The sequence below is a fragment of the Engystomops pustulosus genome, chromosome 3, assembly GCF_040894005.1.
Source record: "Engystomops pustulosus chromosome 3, aEngPut4.maternal, whole genome shotgun sequence".
Taxonomy (NCBI): domain Eukaryota; kingdom Metazoa; phylum Chordata; class Amphibia; order Anura; family Leptodactylidae; genus Engystomops; species Engystomops pustulosus.
The window spans coordinates 170,052,555-170,068,955 of NC_092413.1; the positions used below are offsets into that span (position 1 = coordinate 170,052,555).

Genomic DNA, 16,401 nt, shown 5'->3' on the forward strand with positions numbered 1-16,401 from the left:
AAACGCTGCTCCCCAATGACGTCCCAGGGAGCGATGATTGGAACAAAGATAGCAGTGCCCACGCATTGGAAGGGTCATATCTGCTGGCACCGATCACAGGTATTACAGGTGGGTGTTTGCTGCAATATACAGTAAACCTCACCTCTGTATTAAGAGGGTTCATCCTAAGAGCCCTCTTGATACAGCCGCACCACCTCTGCGTCGTACATGTATGGCGCAAAGCGTGAAGAGGTTAACTTCCCCAGCAGTACTCACTCAGGATCAGATGCAGTGATGGGATAGCTCCGCTGCACAGACAACCTTCTCCAGACAGGCAGCAGGCGAGGTAAACACAGGACGCAGGATACCTGGAATGGCGCTCCGACTAATGCACATGGTGCTGGCAGCATTAGTGAAATCCAAGATAGCCACTCAACCTCTCTTTCGTCGTTTGGCTGCAGCGATGGTCGTCTCCTCCGAGGTACTTCTCGCCACACGCAGGGAACAGAGCTTGGCGACTACAGTGACTTTTGGCGGTCATGAATTTCTTGTTGCGTAGCGAAGTCTATAAGGGGGTTAAAACTTTTAGTACTGCTCCCACAGCACAGAGATAAAACCGTTCAAAACACAGCAACCCGTTTAGCATTAGGGTTAGGCAATACAATAAATAACTTAATGGATCAATAGTGCCAGAAAGGTGCAGAAATAGATATCCTGTTTGTGACGCCACTTGCAATGTCCTCCCACCATAGGACTTACCTAATGGTGTGGGGGCAGCTGGATTCCCCTTGTACCTGAGTGGCTGGTGTAAAGCGCAGCCTTGCGTTAGTCATGCAGACGCATGCGCAGACAGTTTACAGTCAGACCCGTAAGGGTAGTATAAAAACTGCTGCTGGGTGGGAGAACATGGTCTTATCCCAAGGAGAGAGAGACATTGCGTGCAAAAACAACTTCAGTGCTGTCACAGATACAAACTCAGCCTGCATCTACTACCAGGCTGGTGCACTATTCCTGAGGACCTCTGTACACGACCACTCCAGTACCAGAATCTGCTGTTTGACCGTTTAGGCCCATTGCCTGCTACCTGTTTAATAACCGTGAGTTATTTTGCACAATGTTGCCTCTGTCTGACCCCTGGATACGGCTGTCTACCACCACGGGCTCCCCATCCACTACCCAGAAACGTACATTACAGACATCAAGGGGTTGCCCCAGGTAGGACCAGTACATCAGCCTCTCCCTCCATATTACTTGCACACACCACCTGCTGGACACCTGCCAGGCCTTAGGACAGCTCTCCAGTCCCCATACCAAGCACCGTGACCACAGCGTGCCTAGACCGCAACAGCCAGCCACTCCGGTATTCTGGGCCCCGGCAGCCTCCAGGCCCCAAGAAAAGGCTAGGCCCCGGTGGAGGATGTTGCACATGTTTTTCCATAGAAACGCATATGAATCTGCTATGATTCTGTTTCTAAAGGGAATCAAACAGTACATTTGACAGTACCCTCAGGGAAGACCTTATTATTTTCATCCCCCTGGGGGGGACAATAGTAATATAAAAATTTATCTTGGACAACCTTTTAATGCTGCGTTACATGGGGCATATAGATTACAATTGAGCATAACAGGTTTAGTAGTCAGTAAATCCCGCAGCTTGTGCTATTTTTTACCAGTGTGTAAGGATGTACTGTGCAATCTCTACAAGACGCAGCTTTATATTGTTATCACACTGCTGCCCTCTGGTGGACATAACCTGTAACATGCAGGATCTTACTATCCTGTTTTATATGGGGATAGAACTCTGCTGCCCCTGCTGCACATAAACGGTAATGCAAGTGCACGACTATTGTTTATTCCGGTCCTGAGGGGTCAACATGGCGCCCAGTGACGGAGAGGCCGCGGATAATGTGATCAGTAAGGCGTCCCGGCTGCTGGACTCGCACTTGTACCTGGTCCGGGTAGGCTGCATGGCTGCTTATTTATAAGGGAGCAGCAGCTTGTGTGACAATGTGTTGATCAATGTGAACTATGACAGGTGCATAGAAAACGCATCCTCTACAAATATACCACCCTGAGTGACGTCACATCTGAGGGCCATACAGAGTGTGTAACTATTAACCCACTGTATTGCTCTCTGCATATAATCAGCGTATAATCTTATACAAAGTGTCCCAGCACCCCCTGTAATATATGTCTGTAGCACCCTCATGTTCTGCACCCTTCCTGGGCACTTTAGCACCTCCGCAGGCTGTCCCCTATCAGCACAGTGTAAGCCACTGTTCACATGTCGCTTCATTCCTGGAGCTGGTGTATGTCTGTATAGATCCAGCTGTAGAAACCACAACTCCCAGCATGTCCTGACACTGCTGAACAGTACAGATACAGCTGTACAGATTTTTATGTCAGGTATCAGGCACATAACTCTATGTCCTGGAGTCCTACAGATCTACCTGAGCTGTGTATCATGGGTACATAAGAAATTTTTTTGTGCAAAGGAGTTGTTGAATGAACATCTACCACCAGGACCTAATGGTTTGTGTCAACTCTGGAAGGATCTGCTCTTCTTTTAGCTTCTTATGCCCTGGTTTTTACGGAAAAAAGATTTTTTTGGGGGGAGAAAATGGAGCCTGGAGCCCCCCTGGATTATTTGCATAATGTTTTAATTTTTTTTTTTTAAAGCAAGGGCATATGAGGATTGAAGAAGAGCGGATCCTGCCTGAGGGGTCACACATCAGTATGTCAGTGTGCTTGGTTTATAATCCTTCATCCTGGTGTTGGATGCCCTTTAAGAAAAAGAAACCCCCAAACTAGAACACATTTCCAGACTCAATGGGGTTTGCCCATGAAAGAAAGTTCTAAAATTTTAATCCCCTACTGATGTTTACACAATTTTACTTAAGTTTTATTGCTGTTTTAGCTCCTATCACTCAGTGATGGTCAGTGTAAGATTCCAGAGTGTGGGCAGGCACAAGCTGAGCAGACACTTCCTATTTCCTCTGTGCTGTGAGATGTTGTGTGCTGACAATGCGCTTAGATTATCAGGGTACAGGTTTATCTACACTTTTATTTAGCTTCGGAAAATTCTACTAGTATTTGACACATAGAAAGAGAGAGATGAGACAGATCAGAGATGAGAGATGTATATAAGACACACTCTGCTCTGCTATCTCACCTCATCAATAAACACACAGTTAGCACTGCTATGCCTCCCCTATCCCTGGGATACAGATCTTATCTTGTTTGTAGAGCTACTGCTGTCTCCTCTGCACTGCTGGTGTGGACAGGAGGTGCCTGCTTTCTGCCCCCCACCCCTTCCCCTCCCACCACTCCGGCAATACAAGAGAAGCTAGAGGAATCTGCCCGGGCATAGTCAGGCTTTTATGGTCGTATCCAGGGACAACCAAAAAAATAAACATCAGGACTGATAGAGACAGGTTGGAATTATATCTGTGAAATGCTGCATTTTTGTGAATTAGAGAATGTGTTATTTTGTTATCTTAAGTATATTTAAGCATTTTCATAAATGTTAAATCCAATTTTACTTTTGCAGAATATCAGCACAGGGTTGGCACTAACTGGCATCTTTCTATGTGCACGGAGCATAAGGCTGGTAAGAATTTCCTGCTTAATGAATTTTTAGGAAATATATATAAAATAATACCGTATATACTCGAGTATAAGCCAACCCGAGTATAAGCCGAGACCCCTAATTTTACCACCAAAAACTGGAGAAAACTACTGACTCGAGTATAAGCCGAGGGTGGGAAATGCATTGGTCAAACCCCCCCAGTAGTATACAGCCTGCCAGCCCCCAGTAGTATACAGCCTGCCAGCCCCCAGTAGTATACAGCCTGCCAGCCCCCATGTAGTATACAGCCTGCCAGCCCCCAGTAGTATACAGCCAGCCAGCCCCCAGTAGTATACAGCCTGCCAGCCCCCAGTAGTATACAGCCTGCCAGCCCCCATGTAGTATACAGCCTGCCAGCCCCCATGTAGTATACAGCCTGCCAGCCCCCAGTAGTATACAGCCTGCCAGCCCCCAGTAGTATACAGCCTGCCAGCCCCCATGTAGTATACAGCCTGCCAGCCCCCATGTAGTATACAGCCTGCCAGCCCCCATGTAGTATACAGCCTGCCAGCCCCCATGTAGTATACAGCCTGCCAGCCCCCATGTAGTATACAGCCTGCCAGCCCCCATGTAGTATACAGCCCGCCAGCCCCTAGTAGTATACAGCAGCCCACAGTAGTATACAGCAGCCCACAGTAGTATACAGCAGCCCCTAGTAGTATACAGCAGCCCACAGTAGTATACAGCAGCCCACAGTAGTATACAGCAGCCCACAGTAGTATACAGCCAGCCTGCCCCCACGGCCCTTAAAAAATAAACTTATATACTCACCCTCCGATGTCAGCGCAGCTCCCCAATGTCGGCGCGACTTACCGATGTCCCCGATGTCAGCGCGTCCCGTCTTTTTTCTTCTCCGCGGCTCCTCTTCTCTCTTCCGGCATGGACGCGGCCATCTCTGCTTCTAGCAGGCGCATACTATGACGCGGCCGCTGCTGACGTCATAGTATGCGCGGCCACTAAGAAGACATGGCCGCGTCCATGACGGAAGATAGAAGAGAGAAGAGGAGCCGCGGAGAAGAAAGAAGACGGGACGCGCTGACATCGGGGACATCGGTAAGTCGCGCCGACATCGGAGGGTGAGTATTTAAGTTTATTTTTTTTTTAAGTGGGTAATTTTTTTTTGTTATAGACTCGTGTATAAGCCGAGGGGACGTTTTTCAGCACATTTTTTGTGCTGAAAAACTCGGCTTATACACGAGTATATACGGTAATTAATGTCCTAAATCGCCCCGTTACATGCTAGAAACATGACCCATATATACTTACCTAGAGATGAGTTTGGACAAGGCACCTAAGACTCGGACACGACCTGCTGCAATGACAAATCCACAGAGGAAGGTTTCTGCTGTTTTGTGCATTGTGTGTATGGGATTACCATTAGATTCCTCCCACACTCCAAAACATACTGGTAGATTAGATTGTGAGCCCCATTGGGGACAGGGACCAATTTGGCAAACTTTGTGTAGAGCTGCATAATCTGTGCGCGCTATATAAATAAATAATTATTATTATTAAGTCCCATACACTACTCTGCTACTGTGTTACGCACCGTGTGCAGTTACCATTATTGTTTTTTATTTTGTGTTTATTGTGGTTATTGGCTCACATAATACTGGGTGATTTAGGACACTAAACTATCGGCGATTAACCCCTTTCCGCCAAAGCCACTTTTCACCTTCCTGACGCGGCCCACTTTTCCAAATCTGCCCTGTGTCACTATAAGTGGTTATAACTTAGGAACCATTTTAATTATCCAAGTGATTTTGAGATTGTTTTCTCTTCACAATTTGTACTTTCATGTTCGTTGAAAAATTCGGGTTTTATGTTTGGCATTTATTTATTAAATAAAAGTTTGGGAAAAATGCTTGATTTCTTAAATTTTATATTTTCTACTTTTTCAACACATTGCAACAAAATAACCAGATAACTAACTAACCTAATGTCTGCTTTAGGGTGACATGTTTTTTTTTATGCATACTCTTATTTTTGTATGAGGTTATGTGGCCTTTTCACATTTTCATAAAAATGCAAAATCAGAATTTTGAGGGACCTGCTCATCTTTCAGGTAACTTTGAGAGGACTAAATAATAGAAAAACTCCTTAATTTACGCCATTTTAGATACTATACCCCTAAACATATATAAAACAACTTTTATGAAGTTTTGTTGGTGAAAAACCGCATTTGCGTCGTTTTCTTGTGGGCTTGGAATTTACAGCTTTCCTTGTGCGCCCCAAATTACATGTCTACTTTTTTCTTTCAGTCGGTATGATTACGGGGATACCAAATTTGTATAGGTTTTATAAGATTTTCATACATTTACAAAAATTAAAACCTCCTGTACAGTAAATACACTAATAACTTTTTCATACTTCAGTGTACGGAGCTGAGGGTGATGTCATTTTGTGCGGCTTTTGATGAAATTCTCAATGCTTCTATTTTTATGACTGTATGAACTTTTGATCATTTTTTATAGACTTTTTTATATTTTTCAAAACTGCAAAAAATGCCTTTTTCTGTTATGCAGTTAAACGCAGTGAAAAACCGTTATTGTATTTTGATCAGGCATTTTCGAAAGCGGCGATACCTAATGTGTTTATGATTTTTACTGTTTATATTTATATCAGTTCTAGGGAAACTGATTTTTTATTATAATTTTTTTAAAAACTATTTTTCAGACTCCCTAGGATACTTTAACCGTAAGTTGTCTGATTGATCCTACTATATACTGCCATACTGCAGTATACTCAGCCCATGAGCCCTCTCCATGTAGCCGCATCCGACGCACGCCGTACTAATATGGCACGCGTCGGTAAGGGGTTAAAGAATATAAAATCTTTGGGGGAGATTTATCATTTGGCTGTGTGTGCTCTATGCGAATAGACTGCACCAGTCACACGTATGTTTAACATCTGCTCAATTTCTGCCTTTTTGCTATGTTTTTGCACAGGAAATTCTCAGATACCTCAAAACATAAAATTGAGCAAAAACTTTAAAATTGACCAATTTTTGTTCTGCAAGCTTGGTTTCTTTGCACGTTGTATACTTGCTCATAATTTTGTGGGGTTTTTATTTGGTGCTGTTGGTTTTCTCCTTGGGCCGCATCTATCTTCCCATCTGTTGTTTTTTACTTGCGTTCGTCTGTTTTATTTTCAGCGTTTTTTAAAACTTGCGATTATACAGGCGCTAAAATACACTTATTCTAAGCAGCTTACAGAGCACGGGCCTGGTGTCCGAGGCCAGCAATTCTAACTGCACGTTGTTTTTGTGTGGATGGTTCGGTGTGTTGCAGAGGATGTGTAGTCTGGAGACCTGTGCACACATTGGGGCACATTAACTAAGAACAGTGCCCCTTACATGTCGCAAACATTACCTAGACAACGAGTATATCCCCCTCCCTCTTTGCAATGAGTATGTCCCCCACCCTCTTTGCAATGAGTATGTCCCCCACCCACTTGGCAATGAGTATGTCACCCTCACCCTATGGCAACAAGCCATTTTTTGTGTGTTTTATTTGTCCTACAGGTCCGTACCTGCTGTGGACTACTTCCGATTCAAAGGATTACGTGAATGACCAGCAGTTTATTAACAAATAAATTAGTCAACAAAAGTGTGTCTGTGCTTTTGTTTCGATAAAATTTTCTATATGTTAATAAGTGTGTTGTTTTTTTTTTTCTTTGCGACACTCTTCATAGTTTGCCACAGTAGTGGTGCTGTCTAGATGACGATGCTCATTACTAAGGCCCCTTTCACACTTGCATTTTTCACGCGCGTTTTCTGCGCGTGCTTTTGACGCGCAGAACTTGCATTGCACTCTGACCCATTGTAACCAATGGGTCTTTTCAGACTTGCATTTTTTTTTCACGCACACACGCGCGTTTTTTTTAACGCGCGTTTAAATCTCGACATGCGCTACTTTTGCAAGTCACGCGCGTGAAAAACGCACCATACAAGTCTATGGAGACGCATAAAAAACGCATTGCACTCTGAGACACATGCAAGTCGAATGCAAGTGCAATGCGTTTTTCACGCATCAATTGCCATAGAAAAGATAGAGCTCAGTCCTGAGTCCATTTTACGCGCATTTTCTGCGCGTGAAAAACGCATTGAAATTGCATCAAAAACGCGCGTGAAAAACTGAGACACTGAACAAACTCTGACTGAAAACTGATGCAAAATGTGCATTTTTCACTGACCAAACCCTGATCGCACCCTGATCAGACTCTGACGTGATCTGCAACGCAAGTGTGGAAGGGGCCTAAGGACTGGCCTTAGTCTTCACTTTATGAGGGACCTGCTCAGGTTTCAAGTACCTTTGAGAGGCCTGAATAAAAGAAGAGCCCTATAAATCATCCCATTTTAGAAACGACATCCCCCAATGTACGTAAAACAACTTTTAGCAAGTTTGTTAACCTTTTAAATGTTTTATAGGGGTTAAATCAAAATCAGATGCAATTCTGAAATGAATAAAATTAATAAAATGAATGTTTTTCATATAATGTACACATTCTCGGTGGATAAAATACCAAAGCGCTCCACAAAGTTTGATACCTAATCCCTCCCGAGTATAAAAATCCCCCATATGTGATAGTAAACTGCTGTATGGGCACACGCCAGGGCATTGAAGGGAAGCTGCTCTATTCAGAGCAGATTTGTTTTGTCACTTTATTTGCTATACAAATGTTTTTGCATCAGTGTAGCTGCAGCATTCTCAAGGTGTGTTTGGTTCATCATGCATGAAATAAAATGGTAGATTCCCATTTACACAGTGTAATACATGCGCATGCTCGGTGAGTTACAGCCGAGTCCTGCCAGGAGGCAGGGCCAACATTGGAGAACATCGCACAGCTCCGGGGCACTGGCCGGATCCCTGGGCTATCATTGGGGCAAAGGTTCCCCCCGGTAAACGGCACAGGGGGTCCGATACACCTTAGAACACCCTTGTATGCCATGGTCATGCGTGACCGCGGCGTGTAAGGCATTAAAGTGCGCAATTGGAGATAACATAAAGCTGACACCCACATCTTCTGGGAGTCACTCTGTTTAGGATCCAGTCCCAGAAGCATAACGTAATAGTACTGCATAATGTGGGAACCCCCGCCATGCAGTACTATTACGTCAAATGTTTTAAAGACTTGTGGGTGGTTTAGTGTCCCAAATCACCCTGACTGGTAACATATTTAGATCCCAACTATTATGCTGCTGCTGTAAATTTTCATGTAGAGAAGATTTAGGAAATCTGGATATTCAGAGTGGACCTGCCTCAATGTGAAAGGACCATCACAACACCATTGGGTGCCTGAGAGGATTTTATTACAATATTGGAATGAGTTCAGATAACAGCCAGAAAAATGGACCCTGGATATCAGATCAGAATTATTCTTGAATTTGCAGTGGTAATATTTTTCATAGCAAAAAAATTATTTTTTTTTAATTTATTTTTCTATGTTTTTTGTGCTTTCACAGGTCACAAAATTTACACATGCCAAAGATATCCCTGAACAATTCATTAAGAGGAATGTAAAACTGCGTGGGAAAGTAGTGTGTGTGAGTGAGGAAACCATAGAGATTGATCACATTCCAATTAGTCTGCCTGTCCTGAGATCTATACAGAGGAGATGTAAGTTTATTTTCTAGAAATCCTAAAATATTGATAACGCCACAAACATCTACAGAAACTATGCGGTACAGTTTTCTTTATAGATGGAAACATTTAAGGATCAGATAGTGAAAAATAAAATTTCCTTTCCCTGATTGCTTCTGACACCTCTACACTTCTACCTCAATATGAGAACGAGATATAGATAAACAGTTGTCTAGTAATAAATAAAGAGAACTGATGATATTGAACATAGCAGTCAACATGCTATAGAGGCACTGACTGTGATTAGAGTCACTGCTTGTGCAGTTGTACAGGAAGCTATATGACCGCAATATCTGGGGGGATTGGGGGGGGACAAATATGAGGGCGGAATTAGGGGGTTCACAATTATAGGCGGAGATTGGGATGACAATATGTGCGGGAGATGGGAGGGGTCACAATATGAGATGTAGACGAGGAACCACAATATGAGGGGCCACAATAGTTGCTTTATGTTGGACCTTAATACCATGTTTACAAATGCAATTAAAGTGGGTTTTGAAACGCACTTTTTGAAAATCAGGGGAGATTTATTATCTAAGGTAAAACTGTTCAAGTTGCCCAAGGAAACCAATCAGAGCTCAGCTTAAATTTTATAAACAGCTGTGGGGAAATGAAAGCTGTATGATAAATTTCCCCCATCATGTTGATCCTGAATAAGTTTTTTCCGAACACGGATGTGTTTAGAGATTACCACTTGTGCTTGGTAAGCAGCACCATGTATTTTGCCATGTTAAGAAAACACAGCATTTAGCTCTAGAGACGGGAGATATTCTGGATGTGCCATTGTTTATTGTATTTGTGTTGCTGGTTTTTCCATGTATCTTTTTTGTTTTACTGTAACTACTTTTTGCGTGGGGAACCTACAGTATAGCTCTAATGCCTAGTACAGCTTTTATGTTCATATACTTTAATAAAATCATTTGGAAACTTGGACGCAATTCAATCGCATTTTGTGAACGCAACTCAGATCTGCGTTTTAACCGTCGTTTGCAATGCATTTCAGAAAGCAATGCAAATGTGTGGCCTAAAAATGTACATTTAATATTCCTTCATGTAGAAGGAGTAGGGCCCCTGAAATCAATTTTTACTGGTGGGCCCTAGCTTCCCCGTGCCGACCCATACTGCCTGCAGATAGTACATTATGTACAATCACCTAAGCTTCTCCTTCTGTTACACTGTGTCACCCTCCCCCCTGTTTCCTCAGCACCCCCCCCCCCTTTCCTCTGCTGCTACAATCTGCACAGTGTAACTGACCGCGAATCTGCAGCAAGGAGGAGCTCTGGTAACAACCCCAGGAGCTCTTTAGCATAGTTTTAAAAATGTATTTTAGAAGGAAGGTGCCCAAGAATAACAAATGTAAGAAGATTACCACAGTTACTGTTTCTGGATCTAGTGATTGTCCCTGCTTTATCATGATGCATTTTTATGGTAGATATCTTTTAATGGGAGCGTAGTACAGCTGTATGCAGTAAGAAGGGCAGTTTGAAGCCAAGCAGAATTTTACCATTTAATTTTGAAAGGGTTGTCCCAAGTTTGATTGTTACCTTCTATCCAATGGATAGGGGTAAAAATCTGATCGGTGGGGGAACAACTGCAGATACTTAATCAAGAACACCATTCACAAGAATAGGGATCCGGTTTTCCCAGCAGATTAAGCATGTGTTCTGTTACATCATTCAGTGTTATTGGAGCATCCTGAGTCAGAGTACAGCGCTAAGATATCTCCTGCGCTTCTATTCTGTGTCTTTGAGAGTACCAGGGATATCCAAGCCCAGTCCTCTCATAACGTTTATTCAACTTGGGACCTGTGATGCATGGGGGTCCCAATAGTAGTACTACTGTATCCTAACCAGCTTCTTATCTGCTATAACAATCATGCTTGGGATAACACTTTTAACTTTGTGCATATTAAAAAACAGTCTAGATATTAATATGTAATGCAGCAGTGATGTGTATGCAGCGCTACTTGTGTGGAGCATATAGCGCACTATACTCTGAGTCCTATAGAAGTAAATAGTGAGTGTAGTAGTGGTCACATATCTGTCGGCGCTGCAGTCACATGAGGAACTTGGGGACAGTTATTTATATGACTTTTTGTGTGTAAGTGACAATTAACAATTCACTTCTCCACCCACAGGGCAGGGGCAGGGCAGTCTACCGGTCAGACTTGCTGGAGTAGAGTTGACACAGAACGGCAAGATTTGGTTACAGAATAATCTTGAGCCCTCGCAAACGCTTTGGTTCCAGTTACTGAACAGAGAAGATGCAATGTTAGACTGCTTTGTCTTCATCAATAGGGTAAAGAGAGAGCCATTACTAGTATCCCCAACGCCTAGTGCTGATATTGAGTGCTGTTTTCTCACCACCACCCCTTGTGAGGACACCTTGCTATCTATTCTGCAAGTAGTACTGTAATGGCACGTGGAAGTCTGCCCAGTATTTTTGACAATGTACATTGATGCGCTAGGTGATAAATTCTCCACTATTATAGCGTTGATGTTTCACATTTGGGGGGTCTCCAGTAGTGCTAAAGCCTCATGCAAACAACCATGTTTGCATTACGGGCCGCAGACAGGAGAGTGCTACCTTGTTTGCTGCCTGTTGCATCTGGGGAAGGCATAGGACCTAGTCTTTTCTGTGCAGCAGCTTCATGCATTTACAGTGTGGGTGAGACATGGTCCATGACCTGCGCTTCACTGCACCGTGACCATGCACAATAGAAGTCAATGGGGGCCATGATAAGCTGCCGTTTTTGCAGCTAGCTCACGCCCCCATTTAAGTTCACAGGCATGAGGCCTAAAGCTGTGAAAATGACATACACATTACATACAGCAGGGTACACAAGCCCTAATTTCAGCAGGATCAGACAGCCATGTGATGGGTATGAAGGTTTTGAAACTCTTCTCCAATGGTAGAAGAAGGATTGGGTAAGTTGGATTTTGGCATACCCGATCCTTTCTTCTTTTGAGCCATTGCTAATGGAGTCTTCTAGCGGTTTATTCTCCTTTCGCTCATTCATTGCTTTCTTTTCTTCATGCTGTGGTTTTTCGGGAATTCTTTCTTACTCTGTGTATTTGGACCTGCTGGTGCATTTTTGGCTATTTATGCCACCCAGCACTTCACCTTCACACAATAATAGAGAAAGCACGTGCTTCATAGTATATCGGTTTATATTTGGCTTAGAGTCAGAGGACTTTTTTTTCCTACACATAGACTACAACAGATTATCATATCCATATAAACAATAAACCTTCAGTAACTAGTTTTTCCTGATTTTTTTTTCTGTAGTCCTGCCAGTAGAATTTACTTTCCCTTCCAGGTGTCTGACTGAAAGCGTGGGATGAATTCATTAGTTTTAATAATCCATGTAACATGAAAACCACATTTAGTTCTGTTGTGTGATTTAATGTACATTACATTTTGGAGTGTGAAAACATGTGGGACATGTTCCATTGGATGTCATGTGTAAATGGGAGAGAATATCTCTACACATAAACATTTATGGAGAATTCATATACTGTGGCTATTCCTTCTGATCTCTCCACACGTGAATACTTAGTTTGACTGAGTGTGCATGTGATTTCATTGGGGACAGGAGAGCAAGCTACTGCCGGATACCCAAGAAGAAAAAATAATTCCATCATTGAGCCTTATTAATCTTACACATTTGTGGATTCTTACATCATCTGGATTTATAGGATAGTCTTCCGGTTCTGCGGGATATAGATATCTGTCACTGTACCAGTAATGAGGTGTGTATTTAAGATATTAATATTCAGCTTTTTGTCCTCTTACAGGGAGGTTTCTTCAATGAGAATCTGAATGTGATGCTATTAAAGGAAGGACTTGGAAGAACCACTCATATAAAGGGGGCACATCAGGGGCCAGGACACCACTTAGCGTTTTACAAAGGGCTACTGCGGGCAGAAGTCAAGGCACAGAAGGCACAGAAAGGTCTCTGGGAGCAAGAAAGCCAAATCAGCAGACTGAGCAATACAGTCCTTAGTAATAGTATCACTCATCAAGTGAAGAGATTCATCAGTTTCACATCAAAATACTGGAAAAGATTTATGCCATGAATAGTGACATTTATGTTGTTATGTTTTAGCAGGATGACACACGTCTGCAGGGAATAGTGCTTCAATATGGATGGTCACACCTTAACGTCTATACAAAAGCAGTATAAACCCAAACCTTCCCTCTGAGACCATAAGCTGCCAGCCATGGCGTACAGTGTGATTCCATCATGAATGGGCTTATTGGGAGACCCTTTTCCATCAGGCTGGCTGACTTACTAGGAAAGAGTGAGGTTCCTATGGTTAGCATTTGTCTGCGGTTCTGTCAGTGTTAAAAGGGGCCTGTAGAAAGGGGGTTTATAAAGAAAACTCCTCTTCTTATGTAGAAGAGGAAGATCAAAAGGGAAATATATCAAGCCTGGGGTTACATGCACCAGTTTTCATGAACTTTCTGTTGGTGCAATTTGTGCATTTTGCCCATTATACACCAGGATATCACATCCTCATATTATAAATAAGAAAGTGGAAGCACACCATTTTCAAATCCCTCTCAAATCACCTGCGAAAGGCTCTAGTATGGTAGGGGCCGCAATGTCGCTGACACATGCTAATAAAAGTACACTAATGTTTTCAATGATCTCTTTCAGTTTGCTGCCATTTTCTTTTTTGTGCTTTTGGAGGGACCCTGCTGGGACTCTGGGATGGCACCAGGACTTGAATTTTATAGATCTTGTGCTGCTCACTTTATACATACACAAACACACACATACACTTAAAGAGATAAGGAAGGAGGCTAAATTTTAACCCCTTACACATTTAAATAAAATTTCATGTGATAACTTCGCTTGGTTAGACAACGTTAGTGTCTAAGGCCCCTTCCACACTAGCGTTGCGTTTCACGTCAGGGTGCAATGCGTGAAAAACTGGCGTTTTTGGATGCGTTTTTGTTCCATTTTTCCTTGGAGTAATTAGCGTTTTTGCATTTTTCCCGCGCGTGTTGTTAGCGTTTTTTTTGCGTTTTCGGCGCGTTTTTCACGCGCGAGTCAATGGGAGACTCGAGCATTTTTCAAAGGGACCATGGTTTGGGATTAAAATGTGTTATTTAATTGAAAAATAATGTCTTCTGATAAGATGCAAACATCTGCGATCTATTCTTCACTGTTCCCCGTGTATATTATCTCCCGACAAGTTAGCAGATGTGAAGAACAGTGAAGAATAGAATAAAAACAGTGAACACAGTGAACACAGGATCATTTAAGAGAAAAACACAGTGCAGAACACAGTGCAGAATAGATTACAGATGTTCGGCACATCTGCTTACTTGTCGGGAGATACGCGCGGAACGGTGCGGCCAAAATAGCATGTGAAGAACAATATATATGTGTGTATCAGAAGGAAATGGACACCAGTTAAATATGAGTGTCACAGCAAAGGGTCTGAATGCTTATGACTTATGAATGTAGATTAATGAGCAAAAAAATTTACTTTTTTGATCTTACCAATTGTCTGCAAAGAAACAAAGAGTGAAAAATTCTGAGAGGTCTGAATACTTTCAGTACCAAAGAGCAATGCATATAATTTATGTTGAAGCATGTGCCTTGTCACTATTAAAGAAGGTGATTCCTTCTTGATGGATGCTACTTTCGACTAATATAGGCTCTGGAATAATAAGAATTTCATAACATTTCAGTGCACAATGGATTGTCTGTAATAGGTAAATTATCCTTGTAAGGCTAAGTTCACACTGCTGTTTAAACCTCTGTTACTTACCTCTGTTAAAAAAAAGTAAATGGAGGTTTAACGTAAAGTTAAAAATCCCATTGACCTCTATGTAAAAATGTATGTTATCTGTTATGGTCAGTTTGGCAAGTATCCGTGTGTGCTTTTTGTTTTTTTTCAAACATTTGTAAACGTACTGAGGCCACCGTAAATTTTTCCAGCCAAAATCACATGCATAAGGCATACCTGCCTAAACGGAACATAACGGATCATGTAATATTTACATTGATGTTAATGGGATTTTTAATTGATACATTAAACCTCCATTGTTTACGTTTTAAATGGAGTTAAGGAACAGAGGTTTGAACAGTAGTGTGAACTTAGCCTAACTTTTTTTTCCCCCAAAGTACCATTTGTTTTATTTTTATTTGTCATCATTATAAAATAAAATTGTAAAGATAAATCACAGCACAACTCTTATGATTTCACCTTAGAGGCTGTATACTTATATCCATTACTGGTTTTGACCTTTTAGGCCCCATTCAGACATGCCAGGTTTTTAGAGTGTGCAGTATGAAGGGGCTTTCCAAACCCATTTAGATGTACCTGACTTTTCTTTTGTCTATTTTCAATTTTCAGCATGTTTATTCTATGTTTTACTGTATTAAAAGCAATGACATTTAGTGGATATCTCTGCAAGTGAACAAAGCATGAAACTTCCATGTGACCTCACTTTTTTGTTTTTGGAACTTGCTGTCTATTGCTATATATGTAAATGGATGATTTAAATACATGTTTATTATTGAAGTTACTACACAGTGTTATAGTGTTTCCAGTGTAAATACAGACATAAGGGGGCTAAGGGAAGTCTCTGTGGACACCACCATTGAGAAGCTATAGTCTGTCTCTGTGGTTATGATAAAGGAATAATACACACAGGGATGTGAAATTACTGATATAATAGACAGTATACAGTGATGTCACAGTATAGGGATAATACACACAGAGATAATAAATGCATTGATGTTAGTACATCAATATACAAAGTGATGTCACAGTACATGGATATACATGCATTCATGTCACAGTACAGCTATTATACACATAGCGGTGTCACAGTACAGGAATAATATACACAGTAATGTCACAGTACATGGATATACATGCATTCATGTCACAGTACAGCTATTATACACATAGCGGTGTCACAGTACAGGGATAATATACACAGTAATGTCACAGTACAGGGATGATAAATGCATTTATGTCATAGTACAGGGATAATACAGAGATATTACACACAGTGATATTATAGTGCAGGGATAATACACAGTAATGTCACAGAACAAGGATAATACAGAGATATTACACACAGAAATGTCACAGTACAGGGATAATAAATGAATTTATGTCACAG

General features: G+C 41.9%; 1 protein-coding gene across 1 annotated transcript; it reads left to right on the forward strand.

Annotated features, from left to right (window-relative positions):
• Positions 1–1,800: 1,800 nt before the first annotated feature.
• C3H3orf33 (chromosome 3 C3orf33 homolog) lies at positions 1,801–14,127 on the forward strand. The gene is made up of 5 exons (XM_072142957.1): positions 1,801–1,937; positions 3,530–3,589; positions 9,072–9,225; positions 11,387–11,547; positions 13,047–14,127. Exons 1-5 carry the CDS (start codon positions 1,854–1,856, stop codon positions 13,326–13,328), a joined length of 741 nt encoding a protein of 246 aa, XP_071999058.1. The 5' UTR covers positions 1,801–1,853; the 3' UTR covers positions 13,329–14,127.
• Positions 14,128–16,401: the final 2,274 nt, after the last annotated feature.